Source organism: Monodon monoceros, unplaced genomic scaffold (assembly GCF_005190385.1).
Source record: "Monodon monoceros isolate NGI ecotype Baffin Bay Population unplaced genomic scaffold, NGI_Narwhal_1 Super_Scaffold_12, whole genome shotgun sequence".
Classification (NCBI taxonomy): Eukaryota; Metazoa; Chordata; class Mammalia; order Artiodactyla; family Monodontidae; genus Monodon; species Monodon monoceros.
In genome coordinates, this window is record NW_021703768.1 from 986,063 (window position 1) to 1,008,957 (window position 22,895).

General features: G+C 65.1%; 1 protein-coding gene across 1 annotated transcript; it reads right to left on the reverse strand.

Annotated features, from left to right (window-relative positions):
- Window positions 1–69: 69 nt before the first annotated feature.
- On the reverse strand, window positions 70–19,978 carry SAMD11 (sterile alpha motif domain containing 11). The gene is made up of 16 exons (XM_029215980.1): window positions 19,130–19,978; window positions 17,941–18,032; window positions 14,317–14,495; window positions 12,667–12,717; window positions 8,586–8,710; window positions 5,455–5,544; window positions 5,143–5,277; window positions 4,796–4,878; window positions 4,435–4,647; window positions 3,269–3,678; window positions 2,202–2,317; window positions 1,898–1,976; window positions 1,313–1,809; window positions 962–1,086; window positions 547–657; window positions 70–431 (listed from the first exon to the last, which is right to left on the reverse strand). Exons 1-16 carry the CDS (start codon window positions 19,644–19,646, stop codon window positions 186–188), a joined length of 3,069 nt encoding a protein of 1,022 aa, XP_029071813.1. The 5' UTR covers window positions 19,647–19,978; the 3' UTR covers window positions 70–185.
- Window positions 19,979–22,895: the final 2,917 nt, after the last annotated feature.

Below are 22,895 nucleotides of genomic sequence, written 5' to 3' on the forward strand. Positions count from 1 at the left end.
GGTCTGCACCGGGCCCTGCAGGCACCCCCAGAGAATCTTTGGAAACATTCTTTTCCTCTTAAATCATGTGTGTTCGTTTTAAAAATTGTGTTTTTGCATCCAAAACCGAAAGGAGGATAAGCTGTGGGTTGGGGGCCTTTGCCAGGGAGCAGCCGGCAGTGAAGGATGGGGGGTCTGACACCAGCTCAGCACAGAGGTTGGGAGGGGTCCGCGGGCCCTGGGAGCAGAGCCATGGTTCCGTTCTCCTGCTTGGGTGAGGCTCGGCTGGCAGGGGGCTGCGCGCCCCCATAGGGCGAGGGGGCCGGTGCTGGGGACAGGGGCTGCTCCCTCGAGTTGAGCTCCCTCTCGGGAACCCGCAGTGTTGGTGGCTGCAGCGGCAGAGCCACGGGGAAGCTGGCCATGTAGAAGACTCGGCCCAGGCGCTTGGCCACCTGTGGAGAGACAGGCCTGGATGGGGCCTGCGGGGCTGCTACCGTGCAGCCACACGCAGAGCCTCAGTGCTGCCCTTCCATTGTCTGGAGACCACTGCCCCCAGCAGGCGCTCACCTGGGCCCGGATCTTGAGAGCAGGCCCCAGCTTCAGCCCCATGGTGGTCAGGAGATGTTCCTCTGTCAGCAGGGGCAGGGTCTCCCCGTCAATCCCCTGTTCTCTGAAGACCTGGGGGTGGGGGGCACAGTGTCAGGGCATGAGTGCCAGGGCTGTGTGTCCTGGGGTGGCCTCAAAGCTCTCCAGAGAAAGAGCCAAGAGGAGCGGCTGGCGCAGCTTGCAGGAAAAAGCGTCAGATGAAAGTCTCCTGTGTGTTAGGCACGTGTCCCACCTTGGAGGCGGAAGCACTGACAGCAAGCACTGACTGGGGGCACTGGTGCACACCCCACCCCCGCAGTCTTTGAGGAGAAACTTGGGGTGGGAAGCAGCGCTGGGTAGCGGGGGTGCTCAGACCATCCTGGGCGGGGCCCCTCACCGGTGCATATTCTCCGCAGCCGGACAGGCCGCCCACAAAGCTGCAGACGTCGTCCACTGTCCACTTGCTGACATCCTCGGGCGCTGTGGCCCCCTCCCCATCCATGAAGAGGCCCCCCGTGGCGCCTGGGTTGGGGGTAGAGTGTTACTGGGACTCTGGCCAGCTCTTTCCTATGCTCCCACCCCTGTCTGCTGACCTTTGCTCGCCCTAATTGTTCAGAAATGTTGGACTGATGACGGAAAGGGATCTTTCTCCCGGTGGAAGCCCTCCCTGAGACCCTGGGTGGGGGATGGGGGACTGGGTCTCCTTCCACCCCATGGAGGGATCTAAAGGCATGGCGGGGGTGCCCACCTGTGTGGAAGTAGGGGCTGACCGTGTAGGGCAAGCCCAGGGGCAGTGGAGGGGGCAGCATGGACCCTGAGGCAAGCCCCTTCCCCTCAGAGCTGGCCCCTCCAGTTGGGCCCTGGCCCCCAGCAGCCACCATCTCGGGGTCCTCTCCGTCTGAGTCCTTGGGGGGCTCATCTTCAGAGCCGTCTTGTGCCCAGAGCCCAGCCCCTGTGGTCTCCTTGGGCTCACTGGGCCGGGCTGAGGCAGGGCTGGGGCCCCCCTTCCGAGGAGCTCGGCGGGCAGGCTCCTGGGGCGGGGTGGGGGGACCGGGGCCCGGGGGTCCCTGGGGAGGCAGGGCCAGCAGGGGCGCAGAGCTGTGTCTCAGCACCAGCATGGCCCCGCGCCGCCGCAGCTCCTCGGCACCGTCGGGTGGGCGCAGGGCGGCCTCGGGTGCCAGCAGCTGCGGCCGGTGCGCGCTCTCCAGCTCCTTCTGGCGCAGCAGCTCTGCTGACATCTCCAGCCTGGCCGTGGAGACAGACCGCAGAGTATCAGCCAGCTCGGCAGTGACACTTCCCGCCCCGCCGCCCCACCCCCGGCTGAAGCACCTACCGGGCCAGGTTCTGCTTCCGCAGGAGCTCCTGCTGCCGGGCGAGCATCTCCGCCTGGGCAGGGGGCAGGAAGCCGTAGCCTGGTGGGAAGGGGACAGACCACGAGGCCGGGTGGCCGAGTGGTCCAGGGCCACCCAAGCCCGCCCTGGTCTGTCCTTGGCTTCCATAGGGGGAGGGGCGGGTTCGCCGGGAGCACTGATGGACACGCGGTCTGTGACAGACGAACCCGGATGGCCCCGCACCAACAGCCCCACCCCACCCCCCAACCTCCGGGGCACAGAATCGCGCACCAGCCTACTCCTCACCTGGGGTCTGGCACAGGGCCGAGGGCACCCCCAAAAAGGGGGGCCTGAGGTGGGGGCCCAGAGCGATGTGGGGGGCATTCTGGGGCGACAGCAAGGGGGGCGGCTGCGACAACTCCCTGTGGACAGCAGGGTGGTGAGCCGCGCGCGCCGCAGCTTCGGGCCCCCTCCCCGCGCGCCCCCTTCTTCCCGGAACTGCCGCCCCCCGCCCCCGCGGCCCCCAGCTCCGGCCGCCTCTGCTAATTGCCGGCCCTGCGGGCGGTCGACGTGCGCCCGCCGCGGCTCGGGTCGCCTCCGCCCCCGCTGGCGGCGCCAATTAATCTCGGCGGCGGCGCGGAGGCGCTGCCCCGGCGGGCGGCGGCGACTGTGGCGGTAATTACCGCGCTGGGGCCCCCGCCCCCGCGGCCCCTGCCCCTAGCCGACCCTGCGCGGACGCGGCGCAATTAGCCGCGGTCCAGGAGGCGGCGGCTGCAGCCAGAAACTCGCGGGCGCGGGCGCGAGGGCGGCCTCCCGGCGGGAGGGGCGGGGAGCCTCCGAAGTCCTTCCGCCCCAGCCCCCTCCTGGGGTCTCCCGGCCCCTACAAGCCCCGGAGGCCTCGCCTGTGCGGCCAGCGGCTCCGGTGTCTGAATCGGTACTGCTGGGGGGCTCTCCCCGCCCCCAGCTCTCCTCCGACTTCGGGGTTCCCAGACCTCGCACTGCCCCCCCTCCTCTGCCTCAAGACCCCTCACCTACCTGTTAGGGGAACAAAGCCCTCAGCTGTCTCAGGGGCACCTGGATTCAGCGGGCCCCACAGCTGCTCCGTGGAAACACACCCCACCCAGAGAGATGGTCACCCCCACACATTCTACCCCAGAAGTGTTCTGGGCCTCTGCCCGGCTGCCACCAACCGAGGCCTGAGCACAGTGCCCGGTTCACTCAGGACCCTGCGGCTGTACAGCGGCGAAGGGGAAGTGCGGGCTGTGGACCTCACATGCAGAAACCAGGTGATAGGTCTGCCAACCGCAGCTCTGTAGCCCCGAAACAAGCACAGGGAATGTAGGGGTCTCTCTGAAATGCAGGCACCCCGATACCTCTCTGAGAAGGACGGGGCGCCAGCTGGGGCGGTGATGTCTCGGTGCTGAGCCAGGCCCTGCTTCCGACGCTGACCTGCTGTGGATGAGGGCAGGTGGACTTCCAGGCCGCTGGGGCTCCTCGCGGCTGCCGCTGCCACCTCCTGCTGGACCCTCAGGAGATCTGAGGAGGGGGCGGCAGCAGCAGTGACCCAGAGGCCAGCCCCCACCAGGCCCTCACGTCCCCCACACCCTGTAGTACACTGGCCAAGGACACGCAGACCCGGAGCACATTCTCCCACCGACCCTGCTGGTTCGTCACCGGGACAGAAAGACGAGCAGAAGGCCATGGGGCAGGGCCGACACCAGACATCCCAGTGCAAGGCCCGCTGGTGGCACCCACCGGTCTTGGGAGGGGGGCCAGGTGGGCATTTGTAAGGAATATGGGGATGTCAGGAACAAGAAAGTGGTTGGGACGGAGAGAGGGAAAGGTCTCACGCAGGGGAGTCTGGTGGTGCAGGAACCAGAGTTGAGACTGCCGAGAGCAAGGCTGCAGGGCCCGTGAGGGGAGGGGTCGTGCAAAGGCCCCAGAGTGAGGGCAGTGGGACCTGTCCAGGAGTTGGGGCGGGTCTCCAACCCCCTCCTAGGTAACACCCGGGCCCACTGTGCAGTCTACGCACTCTGCTCCCCACCCCTGGCCCTCTGTCCTGCTCAGGGCCGGACCTCGCAGTCCCCCCCGCAGCCCCCCCACTGTGCAGCCTCCGCCGCCACCGCCTGTTTATAAATTAATTACCCGAAAAGCGGAGGTGGGTCCTGCCCGGGGCCGGGTGCCAGGCCGCAGAGCCCAGCCGGCGCGGCCGCCCGCATCGATCCCGATCCCGGCAGGGCCCCGCGCCCCCGCCCGCCCGCGGCCTGGGTTATTTACCGTCGGCTCCGGGCGGGGGCGGGGGCGGCGGGCGGGGGCCTGATTGACAGCCCGACTCCGCGCCGCTCCCCGCGGCCATCGCCCCTCCCCGTGCAGGCCGGCAGAGCCGGCCCCAGGCAGGGCAGGGAAAGCAATTAAAAAGGAAGATTTTTAAATTATTAACATTTGGTGAATTATTCAGGCTCTCGGTGCCTGACTGCCCTGGGGGACAGTGCCTGTGTAAGGAGAGGAAATCCGGCCCGTTTTCCCAGCACCCTCTCACCCAGTTCCAGCCAGAAAAGGCAAGCCCCCGGCCCCAGCCCCCGGACTGGGGTCTGCAAAGCTCGGGTGCAGCTGGACAGGGTGCTGGACTGTGCCCTCGCGGTGGCAGGGGGGCCTCCAAGCGTCCCATCTGGGAGCCGGGTGGGATGGGCATGGCGCTCTGAGCACTGGTGAAGGCCGGGCGGCCAAACCTGAACCGGCGCCCATCCTGCTTCTGGACGGACGCCCACAGTGGACGTTCAGGGGCTGACTGCTGCCCCGCTCTTGGCCTCCCCGAGGAGGGGCCTGGCACTCGCCAGACGGAGCCATCCAGACCAGGGGCCACAGGGCCCTGCGTGCACTGGGCCTGGGGAAACCCCCACCTCCCACTCTCGCGTGGGCTCCCGAGACTTAGCTTCCTCATCTGTGAAGTGACAGTGGCCAGTCGAGGCCCAGTTGGGAGAGTCTGTGGGAGACCTGTTGAGGGGGGACTCCCCCAGATCCACCCAAACAAGCGGCTGCTGGGGCAGAGGGAGGAGGAGGGTGGGCCTCGTTGCCCACCTACAAGGGCTTTCGAGGTTTGAGGGGCCGAAAGACCGGCATCCAATCCCAGCCTTGGTGTCAGCAGCCATAGACCCCAGGGCCTCTTTGCAGGGTGAGCAGAGACCTCTCGGGACAGGGAGAGTCCGGTGCACGTGGTGGGCTCTCATGCTGGGGAGGGGCTACATACCATGGCCGGGGAGGCCCAGGTGGTAGAGACGCTGAGGGTCCTCAAAGGTGCCGGCCTCACTCAGGGCGGACACCAGCCGGCGGTAATGGTCCTCGGGGGCCATGCCGGGCCCTAGTTCCGGAAGCAATGGACCCTCTGTGTTGGGCAAGCACAGAAGAGGGGGTCTTCCCCTTCAGATACAGCCGAGGGGGAGAGGCAGGGGCTCCCCTCTTAGAACCTGCTGCTGTGCTGACCCTGCCCTGCAGAGGGTCCGGGCTGTCCCCCTTTCTCTCCAGTGCCTGTGCCTCCACCCCCCGGGGGTCGGGCTCACACCTTGAGGGGACTTGCTTCGGGCCTTCTTCTCCGAAGGGCAGTCACCGCTGACGTGGGGGGAGCGACCCAGCCTCTTGCCCAACAGGTCACCTGGGAGAGGGCAGAGTGAACCCCGCCCTGCCTCTCAGGGCTCGTAGGGGCCAGGGCGGGAACAGCTCAGGCCCACCCCAATACCGGCCTCAGTCCCAGCCCAGCTCCAGCTCAGCCTGGAACCACACCCCTCATTCCTCAGGGGTGCCTGTGGGTCCCGGCCAGGTTAAAGCCGTGCCCAGCCTGGGGTCCCTCATGCGGGGCTGGGACAGGGCGAGGGCCTGGGACGGTCCAGACCCTGGGCTCTGGACTGTGTGTGCATAGATACGATGGGAGATCCACAGCTACGGCCTCAGGTAGCAACTCGGGACCCCACAGGTGCCATGCTGCCCGCACCAGCCAGACTAGTCTCTGCAGGGTAAGGAGCCTTCCTCAGCACCCTGATTTGACTGGACACCAACCTCTCCTCCTAGGGTATGGGTGAGGACCGGCAGTGCAGGGTCCCGTGCCAGGGTACCCAAAGCTCTTTCTAGAGGCCACAGGCCCCGGCACACCTGCCACACCCATTCTTCCTGGGCCCCTGCCCCCAGGCCACATCCCTCACTGCCCCCAGAAAGCCCGAGCCACCACCCTGGCCTGGCCTGTCACACACATGCCCACCTGCCCGGCTGGGCTAAGCCCCCAAGGGCACCAAGCAGCCTCACCCACTGCGTACAGCCCCTCACGTGGCCCAGGCCCCGCCCCAGCCCCCCCCATCCTGAAATCCTCTCTCAGGTCCCATATCCAAACCATACTCATCCATCCCAGCCCCTGCACCCAGACGCCAGGCTCCCTCCCGAGCCCAAGGCCTGGGAGGTCTCTGCGGAACAGCTCAGCAATTGGCTGGGTCTCCTGGACCCACCACAGTTACCTACCCTAACCCACCACAGTGCTGGCCTCCCGTCCAGACCCCGTGCTCCTGGCCCCCTCTCCATCCTCACGGGGCTCTGGGTGGGTGAGGGGCCCGCCGTGACACCTTGGCAAGGGGAGCTCCCGAGAAGCCCGGCCGTCAGCTCCAGAGCCTCATCCCTTCTCCTTATTCCTTTAATCTGTCATTTTTATCAGGTGCGGAAGTGCGCGCAGATCAATCTGCACTTTACAGCTGACAGAATGGTGCTAATAACTTATTGATCTCGGCTACCTCCTGCCACTGGCCGGGGCCCAGGGGCCTAGCCCCAGGCCTTGCCCCGGGAGGGACGAGGGACCGCCCAGACGAAGGGTCCTACCTCAGTGACCTAGCAGGATGGGTGGCGGGGGGGTGCTCAACCTGCACAAGGCCCCTCGGGAAGCCAAAGGGTCTCCGGCCAGCAGGGCCAGCAGGGCTGCAGTGTCCAGCTGTGCCAGGCGGGAAGGTGGGTCTGGGCTGGGTCCACACCTGCTGCCCGAACCCCACCCTGTACGCACGCCTCCTGGACCCAGAGAACGACCCAGGGCTCTCACCTCCCTGCGATCTGTTTCCCATTTTCCACGCTGGGGGTGGGGCTCCTCTCTGCCTGGGAGAGGTGCTGGGGAGCACCTGACTGTGGGGGGGGACCCACAGTGAGAACCAGGCCCATGGCCGCAGGGGGCTCCTGCCATGGGGGTCTGAGGCTCACCAGGCCCTCATGAGGCCACATCTACTCACAGGCACACCCGGGGCAGCCAGAAGCAGACACACACACGGTCGCCAGAGGTCTGCAGGGCCGCCCCAAGCCCTTTCCTCCCGACCCTTCCCACCCGGGTAAGAACAGGACTGACACGTGCTGCTGGGGCCGAGGAGGTGAGGGCGGGCGAAGGCCTCCACCCAGGGGCCGGCCGCAGGACGTGGGAGCCGCTGAGAAGTGGAGTCCCGAGAGGAGGGCAGGGCTCGGGCGAAACCTGGACACACGTGGTGCCTCATGCAGACCACGTGGGACCCCCGAAGTGCTCATATGCGGGCCCTGCACCTGAGCACAAAGAGTGAGGGCACCCTGACACACGCGTGTCACACGGGCGTGAGTGGATACCCAGGGCTCTGGCCGGGTCCGGGGCACACACGCGCACTCAGGCCACGCACCATGGGGAGGACTCCACGTGTGCAGGCAGCAGGGGGCCTGGCGGCTCGGAATATCTCAACCACTGTGGGGCTCCGGAGGCTCCCCCGATTGATGGGGCAATTCGATTTTATCAGCCGCCTGCTCCGCCCCCAACACGGCTCCAGAAGCAGCACTCCCCCAGAGGCCTACCTAGGCACAGGCACACCTGGAGGCCCTGATGGGGGTACTCAGGTGTCCCAGGACGATGGACCATCCCCTGCCCAGCCTTCCTGAGAGCTGCAGCCACTGCTGGGAACTTCCTGGGTTTGCCCTGGTCCATAGGGCAGCAAGGGACCCCTGCCACCTCCTCTCAGCAACCCCCCCACACCTTCAGCCACAGCTCAGCCATACCGCCCACTCTCTGCAGTGGTGCCTCGTGGGTCCCCAAGTTGTCCCTCCCTCTGAGCTCCTGCTGTCACCAAGAGCCGCCCCTCCTCAGGGACAGAGCTCCTGGGCCAGCACCCTCCTGCCCCACCCCTGCAGAGGTCCAGGCCCCAGCCCCCCTTCTCTCAGGGCATGGCCCCCTTCCCTCTCGGGGCCCCTCGCTCTGTGGGGTCGGTGGGTACTCCGTGCGTGCAGAGCGTGTCCCTGCCCATCCGGGAGCCACTCCCAGGTGTGCACCTCGGAGCCTCCGTGAGGCCTGCCCTCCCTGACTGTCCTGCCTTCCGCTGCCCCTGGGGCCTCCGCCGCTCCAAGCCCCCTGCAGCAGCAGCCACGGTGGAGCCACCGCCTCCGCCTTCTGTCTGCACGGCTGGCCGGGATTAACACAATTACCATCACACAGAGCCCCGGGGGACAGCCGGCCTCGCCCCCTCCCGCCGCCTCCGCTGGCCTCCCTGGCTGCCCGCCAAGGCTGCTGGGGGCGGTGGCGGCACCCAGAGCCGATGGGCAGAGACGCAGGGAGGGCCGTGGGGCGGCCGTGCTCTCGCTGAGCTGCCTTGGCTCCGGCAGCCCCGTCCTCATCCCCCGCCACCCCCACCCCCCGCCGGCACTGCCCTGGCCCCTCACCTGCGGCTCCCAGGCCGACCTCCACGCTGCCTCTCTGGAATTCACAGCGGCTCTGATGCTCGGGCATAACGAGGTGGCGGCTGCGACGCAGGCTGGATATGAGGGTGGGAAGGTCGCTGTCCTGGCTGCAGCGAAGCAGACGGGGAAGGTGAGACCCGGTGGGGCTCCTGACTGAGCTCGCGTGTAAGCGCTGTGAGCATCTCCATTCCCTGGTGGGTGTGGGCTCTCACCCTGACCCACGCAGGCGCCACCTGGGCCCACCAGCTCCTGCTGAGTGTCTGCTGGACATGGAGGCCTTGCCCTCAGACCGCACTGCTGCTCCCAGGGAGGGTCTGTCTGGAGTGCAGGGCTGGCCCTGTCCTGCAGTGCTCTCTCCAGAGAGACCGGCCACGGTGTCCCTGCCTCCTGCCTCGGGGGGCCTGCTCCTGGGGTGTAGGCTGCCAGAGGGGCCCAGCACTCACTCCTGTGCACGTGCTAAACTTGCAGTCACCCATGGACTCTCGATTTCTTCAAATAAGGAAACCGAGGTTGAGAGCAAAGTCTGCAGCCAATGAGGTGTGCGCGTGTCCAGGGACACACATGGGCGCACGCACACTCACCCAGGCCTGCAGACACACACAGACAGATGCGCACCGCGGTCCCCGGTGTGCCCGTGCTCAGGACACTCTGTTCTCTCCAGGGTTCCCCGCCAAGAACCCTGGGATGAACACAAATTTAACTTTGTTCCCTCATTTCTCTTACTGTCAAATCAGCTCAATGCCTGTATCACAGAACCCCAGAGAAAAGAGGGAGGGAATGGTCCCCCAACCCGTTTGCTCTTGGGGCTCTGAGAGCATCTCCCTTAGCACAGGGAAGGGCCACTCGCCACCTTGCAGATGCAGCCAGGAGTGGCAGGAAGTTGGGATACGACAGAAGAGGAGCAGGGACGGACCCCAGCCCGCCCTGTGACACCCCAGCGCTCCCTCCCCAGCACCCTTGCTCCCCAGCCCACCTGTAATGGAGCAGCCTCCTGTCTGGGCCACTGCAAGGGGGGCCTCCACTGAGTGACCTGGGAACCAACCCTAAACCTCATTAAATAGCCCCCAGCACCCCTCCCCCCAGCTGGGTGGCTGGAGCGCGCTAATCCAGAGCTGGCCCCTAAGCAGATCAGTTTCAGCTCCGAAGCCTCCAGGGCTGGGCTCTAGAGCCTCTGGGAGACCCTGATGCAGGCTCTCTCCCACCCCCAACCCCCTTTCCCTGGAGGCGAGAAGGCCCCCGCCATGCAAACAAGAGGGCAGGTGGGGTGGGGATAAGTACTTTATGGGATTAATTGGCAGCAATTCTCACCCCCTCTATCATCCTCGTCGATGCGGGGCGGGGTGGGGGGGGGGGGGGGGGTGGAAGAGAGAAGTGCTGTCCTCAACACCAGGGAGGGGCGGCGGGTGCCTAGTGGCGAGGCTGCTGCCGCCATGGAGCTCTCCCTTGAGGGGACCCCCTTCTGGTGTCCCTAGGACTCCCGCAGGAGGGGGACCAACTCCCCAGAGACTGAGGAGTAGGGTCAGGCCCCATCAGTTTGCTCCCCATGAACCCTCAGCCGAGAGGACTGGGGCTGCCCCCCTCACCACCACCGTGGCCAACAGTGCTTTCACTCGGTCATTCAGGCACGGGAGGTGCTGCAGCCCCAGGGAGGTGAAGCCTAGTGGGAAACAGGCCACAGTCCACCCACCAAACCCCTGCTCCCTGCCTTGGGGGTCTGCCCCATGGGCCCCAGGAAACCTGTGTGGTCACTCCCGTCATTCACTTTACATAAAGCCTGGTGTCATTCACGCCAGGCTTTATATAAAGAACCGCGAAGAAATTTTGTACACGCCAGCCTGAATACGTGTGAACCCTCAGACCCCGTCTCCCCGTGAGGGGCCCTCGGGTTCCTCCAGTGCCTGCTGTGCTGTCCAGCCCTTGTCCACCTCCGGGCCAGCTCAGGGGCCTCGGGAGGGCAGGGGCCACATCTCCTGCCTGCTGCCCAGGATGCAGGGGGCCTAATGGGGAGCTCCAACCAGGCAGGTGGTTCACTGCAGTCACGCAGACAGAGGGACGGGGACGAATGGACCGACGGATGGAACCGATGGACAGACAGACAGATGAAGATCGATGGATGAAGTCAGATGACCAGACAGACGGAGGTGGACAGACAGACATGGACAGGCGCTACTGGACCGAAAGAAAGGATGGCAACAGCAGACAAACAGATGGACAGAGCCTGAAGTACAGACAGCAGACTAGAGACAGAAAGACACATGGACAGGGCCAAAAGGAGCCAGGAAGAGACAAAGACAGAGCCGGGGTGGGGGCAGTGTGAGGCTGCTGGGCCGTGTGCTTGCCCAGCCCTCCCTGGCCAGACGCTGGGGTGTGCAGTGGGGGACTGGCAGGGGGGGGCCAGATGGGCTGTAAGTCCTCTTGGCTGAGCCCCTCAGTCTCCCCTCTGGTAAAGTCCAGAAAATCAGCCCAGCTGCTCTGAGCGCCTGTGCCAGGCCGAAGGAGCACCCTCACACTGGGGCCTGGCCTCTTGCTAGGGGCTCCCTGCGTCTGGACACCTGGGCCCTCTCCCACATCCCATGGCTAGGTGGGGTGAGCAGGGGGCTACAGGCAGCAGAGGAGCAGCCTGGGATTTCCCTACAGGCTTCGCTGACAAATTTATCATGTAGCTTCCCAAGTAAAAGGCTCATAAAATGTCGTCAACGTTCATGACGGTTCATAAAAATGATCAGTTGAGTGGACAACTTCAAAATGAGGTGGAGATAAGTTTAAAGATGTTTTCATTGTAATTTGGCTCCAGGACCCAGACATTCTCAGAAATGTAAATAATAACACATCCGGGACTTCCCTGGTGGCACAGTGGTTAAGAATCCGCCTGCCAACGCAGGAGACACGGGTTCGAGCCCTGGTCCGGGAAGATTCCACATGCCGCGGAGCAACTGAGCCCGTGCACCACAACTACTGAGCCTGCACTCTAGAGCCCGCGAGCCACAACTACTGAAGCCCGCGTGCCTAGAGCCCGTGCTCTGCAACGAGAAGCCACCGCAATGAGAAACCCATGCACCTCAACAAAGAATAGTCCCTGCTCGCCATAACTAGAGAAAGCCTGCGCGCAGCAACGAAGACCCAACGCAAAAATAAATAAATAAATAAATAAATAACACATCTGGCACAAAGCCAGGCAGCAAGTGGGGCCACTCAGTGCTGGACGCCCACTGCCTGCTCGGTTGGGCCCTTCCTGTGCCTTCCCTGGAAGCGCTGGGCCAAGACTTGACCCCACTGAGCAGACACCACAGGCACCACAGCCTGGGCTCTGCCCACAGACTGTCCACCCCTGCCCTTCTGAAACGGGGGACTTGGGTCTCCCCAACAACCCCCAACCTCCTCATCAGGTTCCCTCATTTTTATCTCCTTACTACATCTTGGATTGGCAGCCCCCTCAGCCTCTCTGCTTCCACCACGCCTGGATCACCATGGACTGGAGCAAACCCCCAACCTGCTGGGCGGGGCCTCCAGCAGGACCTTGTCAAAACATACACTGGTTACTCCCCTGCTCAAGAACTTTCAGTGGCTCCCCACTGCCTGAAGGACAATGCCAACAGTCCCAGCATCTAAGGCCCTTTAGCATCCAGTTGAGCCAGGCCTACCAGCTTCCCCTCCTCCCTTCTCACATCCCCTTCCCTCCCTCCTCCATGTCTTTGCAGACATCCCCTTTCCCTAGTGAACTCCTATGCATCCTTCAAGACCCCACTCACACATCACCATTCTCACATCCCAGTGGTTCTCTGGGAGGGTGGGAGGGGCTGGTCATGGCCTTAGCTCTGGGCAGATGGGCTTCAGTGTGCGAGGGGGAGCGCACTCTGGCTTCAGGGTTGGGCAGTCCAGCACCCACGGCCGTGCTGCTGTCACAGCCTAGGCACAAGTCAACAGACAGACGACGGACTAAGGGGAGGAGGAGGGGAGGGAGGCTGGAGAGACTTAGAAGCAGACCCAGGGGACGTGGAGCAAGAAGACTCTGTCCTGCGCATGCACAGCATGTGGGGGCAGCCTGGCCCCGGCCCGGCCCTACCTGCAGGACGTCTCTCGGAAGGAGATGTTCACATCCCAGTGGGTGTGGACTCTGCAAAGAGAGAAGCAGAGGGTCAGTGTGGCCTCCAGGACTCGGCACGGGGACAGCAGGACGTGTGTGTGTGTGTGTGTGTGTGTGTGTGTGTGTGTGTGTGTGTGGCACACCCTGTGTCTGCCCTGGAGCGCCAGCCTCAAGGGAACTGGGCTGGCTCAGAGCACGCTCAACAGGCCGGCGGCTGCCGCCAGGAGAGGCCCGCGGGGCAGAAGCCAGCTCCTGGCCTCACCAGACAGAGGAATCGGGAAGGGCAGAATTGAGAGCCCGAGTCTCTCCTTCTTGTTGCAGTGGAACCAGAGCAGCCCCCGTGCTGTGCTGGGGGTGGGGCTGTGGCTTCCTCTGCATGTGTCATTCGTGTGACTGAACCCAACTTCCTAGTTGCTAGAGCTGCTCCGGGCAGGGAATGAGCCCCATGGCCACTGTCGGCTCCAGTGGTGGCCCCTGGGTCCCGGCTGCTGCCAACCTGCCTCCTGAAAGCGACCATCACGCAGCGGAGGCAGGCGAGGGCAAGAAAGGAAGCAGCTCTGCCCTGTGCCCACGCTCTCATCCCAGCAGCACCCCTGAAAAGGCCCTCGGGCTGATGGAGGGCAGTGGGAGGCCCACGTGGTGCTTCACCTTAGCACGGGTAGGAGTGGGGGCTGGCAGGGGGTGTGTGTCTCGGGTGGCCCGGACGGTTAGGGTCAGGAGAGGAGAAACTGGAACATGTTAAAAGACCAAGCAAGGGGCTTCCCTGGTGGCGCGGTGGTTGAGAGTCCGCCTGCCGATGCAGGGGACACGGGTTCGTGCCCCGGTCCGGGAGGATCCCACGTGCCGCGGAGCGGCTGGGCCCGTGAGCCATGGCCGCTGAGCCTGCGCGTCCGGAGCCTGTGCTCCGCAGCGGGAGAGGCCGCAACAGTGAGAGGCCCGTGTACCGCAAAAAAAAGAAAAAAAAGACCAAGCAGGAAGAGAAAGGGCCTAAAATTCTGGGGATGCACAAGACACGCCAGACAGACAGATGATGGACGGACAGATGGATGGAAGGATGGAAAAAGGGGTGAGTGGACAGAGGGAGGGGCCTCTGTCAGGAGGGGAGAAGGTGGGAGGTCAGGAAGGGTGGCCCCAAGCCTGGGAGGGACAGTAGGAGCCGGGGGGAGCGGCCCCTCTGGTGAGAGCGAGCGTGGGGCCCGCCCAGCTCCCCTTTCCCCGCCTGGCTGCGGTGCCACCAGACCCTCCTCCTAGAGACGCCTTCCTTCCTCACACCCAGTGGCTCCGGGCCTCCCGGCCAACTACTCTCCGTGGCCTGCTCTGGCCGTGACCACTGGTGGTGCCTGCTCCCCGGTGATGCCACCGAGTCCTGGCCCGACACTCGGCCCCCAGGCGGGGGCAAGGTGGGCTCGCAGCCATCCTGCGGCATGTCCCGGGGGGTCCAGGTTCTGTTTCAGCCGTGGCAGCTATCAGCGTCCACGGAGACACAGCAAGCTAAACTGGGGCCCTATCCCCAGGGCAAAGGTCCCCCACCCGAAGCCTGATGTGGCCTTCAGCTGCCTGGAGACCCCAGTTCTGATGTCCCCACCCTGCCAGAGCCCGCGTGCCCTCCCACCCTGGCCCTTGAAGCACCTTCTTTTCATGATACGGACATGCGGGTCGTCCTCCTGCTTCAAGCCCAGCCGCTGCCCACAGGCCGGGCCACTCCTGTCACTGTCACCACTGGCTGAGAAGCTGGGGGTCAGCTCCTTCTTCAGGACACGGGCAGGGGGCAAGGCAACTGTCCTCTTGTCTGCCAGTCGCCCCCGGTTCTGGACAGGGAGTGGGGAGAGGAAGGTTAGGACAAACTGGGTCGCTCAGCTTCCTGGGTGCCTACAGCAGAGGGGCCTCCAGCCTCCAGGACCGTCACAACCGGCCAGAGGCCAAGACAAGAGCAGGGGGGCAAGGCCTCCACCAGGAACCCCTGAAGAGACTGCCTTCCACTCCACCCTGGGGGGCTGGGGTGTGGCAGTGCCTTGTCGGGGCTCCACACTCGGCCCAGGCCCCTCCACAGGCACTCGCCTGCTGGAGACCAGCGCGGCTTTCCCAGCTCCAGGGAGCGCCGAGGGGCCGCGAGTACCCGCGGGATGCTGTGGGTCCTGTCACCGTTCAACGTGCAGTCACCTCTGCCTGCATGTCTGCCTGGCAACCCCCCTCACACTCTGCGTGAACCCCCCACCCATGCCAAGCCCGCTTTCTGATTAGTGCCAAACGGAGCCCAGCTCAGGGGGAGCTGAAGCTGACCCCTGGCAAATTGCAGGCCTTTGGTTCACAGGTCACCTGGCAGCTGAGACCCTTTGTCCCATGGGCCCTGGGGGGGGGGCTCTGCCCCCTGGGTTAGGAACTAAAAGATTCGGAGTTTTTCAACGAGGTGCACCTGTCCCGGCCCTGCGACCGCCACATGAGCAGGGAGCAGGGGCACACGCGCAGGGCCCCCACAGAGGCGCTCAGAGCCCGCGCAAGAAAAGCTCCTATTGTCTGGTGGGCAGGGGGCTCTTTCTTATATAATAACAGGTGACTGGTTCAGGGAGGTGGCAGGGGCCTGGGGCTTACCTAATTCTCTTTCATCTTTTCAGTGACCGGGGCCTCCTAGGACCCCACCCTCCTGTTGCTAGGACAACGTGTCCCCGCCACACGCAGGACACACGCAGGAGCTTGGGGAAGAAGGTGTCCAGGGGGCTCTCGCCCCTCCCCGCACAGCGTCGCCCTGGATCTGAAGGGCAGCGGTGTGCAGCCACCACGGTGCTACCCTCCAGAGGAAAGGTTCTCTTCAGACTCAGACCACCCTCACCTCCACACGACCCGCCCCAGCCCCAGATTTGGGCAGTGCCCCTGCCAGGCTCTGGGAGCCACAGTCTCTGCCACACCTGCCCTCACACATCCACCCAGGAGGCCCCCCCATGGTCGGCTCTGCAGCACACACTCAGCAAGATGGACTGGGCAGTGCTGGGGACGGGTGGCGTCGGGGGGAAGGAGCCGGGGTAGGCCTGCAAGACGAGGGGGCCTGGCCTTGGCTCGGTGCTACACCAGCGACAGCAGAGCTCGGGCGAGGCGGGGTGGGGGGAGGGGGTTGACTGCCCATCTGGGCCCCGAGCCTCTTCAGGCCAGGCTCTGGGGGGAGGGTTCCCAACATCCCTGGCGTGTCAGGAGTGTGCTCAGCTGCAAAGGCCCCTCGGCCCTGCCCTCCTCTAGCTGTAGCCCAAGCAAAAGGACCTCCTCTCCTGCCTTTCCGCTTTAATTAAACTGTTCTCTTAAGGAAAAAGTAAATGCACGTCTCTCTGCTTCTCATCTGTGGGACAAGGAAGAGGAGAGGGAAACAGAGCAGTAAGGCTGCCACTTGGGGTGCGGCCAGACCAGCTAGGGTGGCCTGGCATGGCCCCAGGGTGGGGGGCCAGGATGGGCAGCCCTGCTGACCCTGGCCAAGGACAGGGAACACACATGCCTCCCACGCACACCAGAGACCTCAGCTGCTCACCCCTGCTCAGCACACAAATTTAAGAACTGGGTGCTAAGCCCCTGCCCCAGCCAAGCACTGGCTCCTCAGACAGCGAGGGTGGGTGTGTGGAGCTGGCTGCGTGAGCCCTGCACCGCGTGCACACCCATATTCTGTGACCGTGCGGTGTGCACATACCTGTGGACCTGGCCACGGGGAGTAGGGGAAAACAGTCTCTCTGTGGAAAAGGTGGGGCCTGGAAAGACAAGGGGGTCCATGAGACTCCTTCCTTCCTAAGGGAGGGGTGCAGGGATGGGCCTGAGAGGGACCGGGCTCAGAAGAGGCAGACCCAGGTCTGAGCCATCCCTCATGCAGGGCAGGGACCTGGGAGCCCCTGACAGGCAGGCAGCCCTGCCAAGCAATGTCCTAGAGGGGGCTGATGCTGTGCTCAGGCCACCTGCCCACCCCCCTCCTACGGGAGACCTTCAAAAGGGGATGATGGGAGAGGCAGGGCTCCTCTCACCCGGGCAGAAAACCCAGACCAGCCTGGAGGGTGTCCTCTTGGGCACCAGCTGCTTGAGAAGGGGACCGAGAGCTCAGCCTCCTGCCCCAGGCAGGTATGGTGGCAGCGGGCAAAGGTGGGCTGCCTGTGTACATGCTCTGTCTGGGGGGCTCTGTGGGAGGGCATGCCTGTGAGTATGGCGAGCTCATGCCAGACAGTGTGTGGGGTGGGCACGTGGGGAGGTTCAGCTGCGTCCTCTTCCCCTGCCCAACTTGTGTGTCTTTACAGGACTGCGTGTGGCTTCCTAGCTTGCCCACCCCCAGGGCCCACGAGGAATCCAGGACATCCCCTCCCCCACCCTACCGCCAGTCCAAAGTAAACAAGCTGAGGGCGGCCTGCAGGGTCCTCTCAGGCCTTCCTGGCAGCGGGGCTACTGAGTGGTGCCAGGAGCCATGGCCCTAATGGGCTCTCCCCCAGGGGCTCGAACTGTCCCCCTCAAGGAGAAATTTCCTTTTCAGGTTCACCCTCCAACCACTGCTGCCTGGAGGGCATGCGATGGGGAAGGCAGTGCATCAGGGGCAGGCACAGGCCCCGTCTCTCTTGCTCCCCTAGGCTAATGAGGGGTCAAGAGACGTCTACACTGGGTTGGAGGCCCCACACCAGCTCCCAGCTGCAGTTCTCTTGACACCCAAGGCCCACACTGCACCTCCTGTGCCCCAAGCTGGGTTGTATCCCCAGACACTCCTGGACATCTAGGACCTTGCCCTGTAGGGCTCCAGCCCTGGGCACCCAGAGATGCACATCACTCACATCCAAGCCTGTGGCCACCCCAGAATGTACATCCAGGCCAGCCGACACTGTCACACTGTCACATCCCAGAACAAGCATTCCCTTAGGACCGGCCCCTCTCCCAGGCTGGGCCAGCTGACATGGTGACCCCCTCCCGACCTGTGACAAGGCAAAGTCCCCAAGCCCCAGTCAGGTGACACTATCCAGGGAGGAATCCTTCACACCGTGGGCTGTCCCCAGGACCTCAGGAGAAGCAGCTCCCAGACTCCCAAGGAGAGGTTCCAGGATAGGCAGGACCCTGCCCTGCATCAAGGGGGCGAGGGCTCTGGTGCCCCGGGATTCCCACCCAAAGTCATCTCCTCTGTTAGTCCCTGGGGGCTCCCTCCTGCCCATCGGCAGGGTTTAAGTTAGGACTGATCCTAGAAAATACAGGCACAAGCTCCGCAGCGGAGAAACAAGACCCCGAAGCCCCAACTTTTCTCCCGCATCTCACCACCGGGGAGGATATTCGACAGCCTGGACAGTCGCAGATCGGAGGATGCACCTGCAGGATCCCCTTGGACATAAGCGTCTTCAGACTTTTCCCTGCGAGGAGAGCCGAGGCAGGACCAGTGAGGGAGCGGGGCGGGCACAGGTGGGGCCGGGCACGCGGGCACGCTTCCGGGGCGCTGTCAGGGTCAAGGCCAGGTTCCCTCCCACTACGACTATGAACACCCGCCTCCGTCCAACTTCCGAACCCTCCGCCAGGCCTCGCGGCTCACCCTACCCTCGCGGACGCCGCGGGGATCTGCAGAGCTCAGAAACTCAAGATCCGGTGAGCGCCCCCCCTTGACGGAGGGCGGCCTTCTCCCCTCCCCCTGCGCCACTCCTCCCGCGCTCCACGCTCTCCAAGCCGGTCCTCCGGAACCCGGAGCCGGGCGGAGAAGGGTCGGGCCCGGCGCAGGTGAGCGGCGCGGTCCGGACCCGGGACTGCGCTTGACCTCGTGGAGCCGTGAGCCCCAAAGTCGACGAGCGTGACCGGGCCCCTAACTTTCTAACCACCCTCTACCCCCGGCCTGGCGCTCACCCCGCCTCCCCCACCGCATGCCCGCTCTGGCGCCCGCACGTCGCGCCCTCGGAGCCAGACTCCTGCGGGAGCCCAAGCGGCTGCTCCCAGCCCCGCCGCCGCTCGGCTCCGCGCGCGCTCCCGCCCCGACGCGCGCCCCCGCGCCCCCCACCTGCCTGCGCCACCCCTGCACCTTGCCGTTCGCTTTACCAGCGCGCGTCCGCACCCGGCCGCCTCACGTGTGCCCCTCCACTCCCGCCAGAACTGGTGGCTCCTCGACCCCGCAGGGGAGTACCCCGCCCAGTCGGCCTCCCGCCCACTCTCCCGAGTTCCCGTAAACTTCCCCGTGAGCCTCAGGCCCAGGAATCCCGCAAAGACCTTCCGGACGGAAGGAGCCGCCGGCTCGTGCGGCCAGCGCTGCGGGGACCGCGGAGGCCGAGGGCGCTCTGCCCGGGTCCACCAAGGCGACCGTGCTTGGGGAAAGGGGGCGTCTCTGCGGTGGCCCCGGAGTCGCAGCGCCCTCTCTAGGCAGAGATGGAGTCTCCCAGGTGTCAGGACGAGGGGGGTCCGGACCCACGGGTCCTCGGGGAGCAGAGGGGAGGGACCGGAGAGGCCCGCGCCCCCACGGCGGCCGCACCTTTGTGGCGGATGCTTCGCTTCCAGTCCTTGGCCGTCTCGCGGCCGCTGACGAACTGGAACTCGTTGGGTGTGAGCCACTCGCCGCGGTGGCGGATGGACGGACCCTTGCTGCCCTGGCAGAGTTTGCGCACGTAGAGCAGCGCGCGGTTGGCGCCGCACTCCACCTCGATGCACGGCTCGCCGTTGTCCAGCAGCGGCTGGAAATCCGGTGCCGCGGCCGCAGTGGCCGAGAAGCGCTCGAGGGCCAGAGGGTCTCTGGGCAGATGGAGGTGCGGGGCGGCCTCGTGCAGGCTCAGGTAGGCGCGCGGGGCGCGGAGAGGCGGGGGCAAGAGCGCCTCGTAGCCCGCGGTCGCGGCTGGTAGCGAGGCAGCCGGGGGCAGGGCGGCCGCGGCCGGCAGTGGCGCCAGGTAGCCGGGCAGCGGCGGCAGTGGCAGCGCGGCCAGGGTCGGGTGGAAGGTGGCCAGAGCCAGGGCGAGGTCTTCGCGGCCGGGTAGCTCCTTCTTGACCGCCGGCATGGTGGGCGGGTGGCCCTGCAGCCTGGCTCTCCGCAGCCGGCCCAACTAGTTCCGGCCCGGGCTGGAGTTGGGTCTCGAGGGCGGGGGCCTGGGAGGCTCCTGGCCGCGCACCCGTCCTCGCCGCTACCGCGCCCCAGCCGGGCCACCTCGGACCGCTGCCCGGCCGGCTGGCGGGGCCTCTGCTGCCTGAGACATGGTGCTGCCGGAGCTGTATCGATCCCCGATCGACCTGCCCAGCGCCGCAGCTCCAGGACCCTGGGGCTCCACAGGACGCTGGGCCACCTGCGCCCGCGCCCCCCGGGGCGGCCCCGCGCCCGGTTTGCTGCTGCGCCCGCCGGGCCGAGCCGGGCAGTGAGGAGGTGTGGAGCCTCCGGCCTCGTGCCCCGCCCCGCCGGAGGGTCCCAGGCCCCCGCCCCGCCGTCCCAGCCGCGCACCCGCGTACTCCAGCGCGCGCCCGCCTGGCGGGGACTTGGGAGACTCGCGCCGCCGCCGCCGCCGCCGCCGCCACAACTTGGCCCATTTAAACGGCCCCGGCGCGGCGGGCGGGCGGCACGGGCTCCAGCAGGGGGTGCGTGACGGCCGACTGGGCTCACGCGGGGGACCCGACGGGCCCCGGCTGCACCCTCTGCCCTATTCCCGAGTGGGAGAGAACAGGAGGAAAGGAGACTGGTGTGTGTGTGGGGGGATGGGGGTGGTGCGGGGGACGGATGCCAGCGAGAGGCGGCGCGCATGACCGCGCCAGGCGCTGAGGGAGTCACTGTTTGGGCGCCCCAGCCGGAGTCCTGGACTCTGGCTCCTTGCGAAGGAGCGGATCCGGAATCGGAATCGCCGCTTGCCTGGCGGGGGTGTGTGTGAGCCGGCAGCTCTGGGTAGGTGGTGGGCATCAGTGGGGAGGGCATGCGTGGTCTCCTGTGCTCTACAGGGTGTGCGCTGTGTGGCCTCGGCAAAGGTGTTGGGGAGGGTTCGCGGTGTGCGAATAACAACGATAACAGTCCCATCAACCATTGCCCCTCACCGTACACTTCACACACCTTAGTTCACCTGATGATCCCAACACGAGTTTTCCTTTATTATCCCCATTTTACAGATGAGGAAGGTGAGATACAAAGAGGCCAAGTAACTGTACTGACGTTTCAAATTCCAGGCTGTCTGCCTCCACGGCAAACAGTATCTGAGCCATAGGGTGGGGCGAGAAAGTGGGCTAGATCCAATCTGGGTTAGGGGTGGGGGACGTGGGGAGGGGGAGGGGCAGCTGAATGGGGGGCTGTGCACCGGAGCACATTGCTGCTCCTTGCCATGTGCAAGTCTGGGGACGAGGGACCTACGCATCCACGTCCACCTCCGTGCCTTCGGGGGAGAGGTCAGCCTTGGTCTAGGCCTGGTATGAGGGCAGCTGTCCCCTGGGATCAACCCACACCTCCCTGCAGGTCAGCATGGTGGCCTCGCAGTGGGATAACTAGGAAGAGAAACTGAGAACCTCGGTGGTTTTGATAGTAGCTGGCGAGACCTTGTATTTCTCTGCTGTGCCATTTTGGACAAGCTAGAGAGTAGCCTCTGATCCCAACCCAGCTCCCAGACCCCTGCCCGTGCCTCTCTGAGATGCACCTGGTAGGGCACCCATGTGGGCATCTTCCTGACCAGGCTTGGGCGGGGGGGGGGGGGGGGGGGGGCGGCTGCTGAGCTGGGTCATGGGAGTGCTCGCACCTTCTGCAAGGGAGGGGCTGGGAGTGAGGGAACAATCCCCCTCAGCCCCTCCCACCAGACGCCAGCACCACCTGGGCATGTGGCCGACTGCCGGAGATCACGCTGCTTTCGTGTGCTAATGCATGCTGCCCACCTCATCCCTAAGGTACCAGCCAGCCCCAAGACCAACCTGGGGAGTGAGGTCGGGGCTCAGACCAGGCATGTGTCTGGGACCCTCTGCCCCTTTACTCCTTGTATCTCTGTCTGTGGGAGTTTAAGGGGCAGGTGGGAAGATGGGTGTGAATGTGAGTGACCCCTCCTTACTTCACCACCCTTGGCCCCATTGCCCTCTCTGTAACCTGGACACCTGCACATACCTGACCCCAGGAGTGAGAGCTAGGGAGCTCCCCCCACACCCAGCCTCTGTAGCCTGTGTCTTGCTCTCAGGTGCGATGTCTCCATGTCAAATGGATGCAGGAGGCTGTCCTCACCTGAGAGCCAAGGCCCGTGGAGGAGTCTTCTTGTTAATCTGTGGTCATAGCTCAGTGTGGAGAGGCCATCAGGGCTCAGCTGGAGGCCAAGTGGGCCTGTGTGCCCACTGCTTGGCCACAGCCCTGACCCTGCTGCCAAAAGACAGCCTCCACCCATCTCTTCTAATGTTTGCCTGCACCTGTCTGTTGAGCCTTTGGCCTCCTAACCCCTGACCTTCACACTGCGGTTTGGGGAGGGGAGGTTGGCAAAGCACATCTCTAGATGTGAGAAGATACCAGGCAGCTGTCAGGCCAGGCCTCTCCTCTGTCCTGAGCCTGAGGAGGGGGGCCTCCCGTCCCTTCTGCTGGACCACCCCTCACTCACCCCTGGCCTCTTTCATCACACACTGGCCCACAATGGTTAAGGAGTGCCATGGGGGGCCCCAACTCTGGCTTTCAGGGGAGGGGTCCAGCTGGCAAGGTGTGGTGGCTGACCTAGCTCACCCAGCCTAACCTCCACGCCACCATCTGGCTCCAGCCCTCTTTGGAGGACCAGGGTTCTCTCCTGAAAAGACCGTGACTGGGCCCAAAGCTCTCTGCAGGACGCTCTCTCCTTCTAGGGCCACTCCCTGACTCCAAGGAGACCTCCCTCCAGGGGCTGTCGGGGTCTTGGCTGATCAGGGCAGTTCACCCCCCACACACACATGTTTCCCCCTGTTCTTGGGAAATAGAGCCCTCTGCCCACGGGACTCAGAGTGACGTTCCCACGCTGACGGGACCAGGCATCCTCACCCCTGGACATTATACTCTTCGCAGGAGCATCTGCTCACTTCCTCCCGCCTGTCCAGGTCTGGCACCTGAGCCCGCACGTTCCTCTGTACTCCGCAGACTGGAACCAGAGGGAAGAGGGACAGAATTTTGGCGCTGGGATCACGGCTGCTTGGCCCTCAGGCCCGGCGGCCCCGCGGAGAACACAGGTCGGGTCGGTGGCTGCAGCCCCTCCTCCGGCCGGCGGAGCTCCGCCCCTGGCCGCCCGCCGGCCTCCGCGGCGCCATCGCTGCTCGCGGTCCCCCCCGCGCGGGGCCCTCCGCCGCCC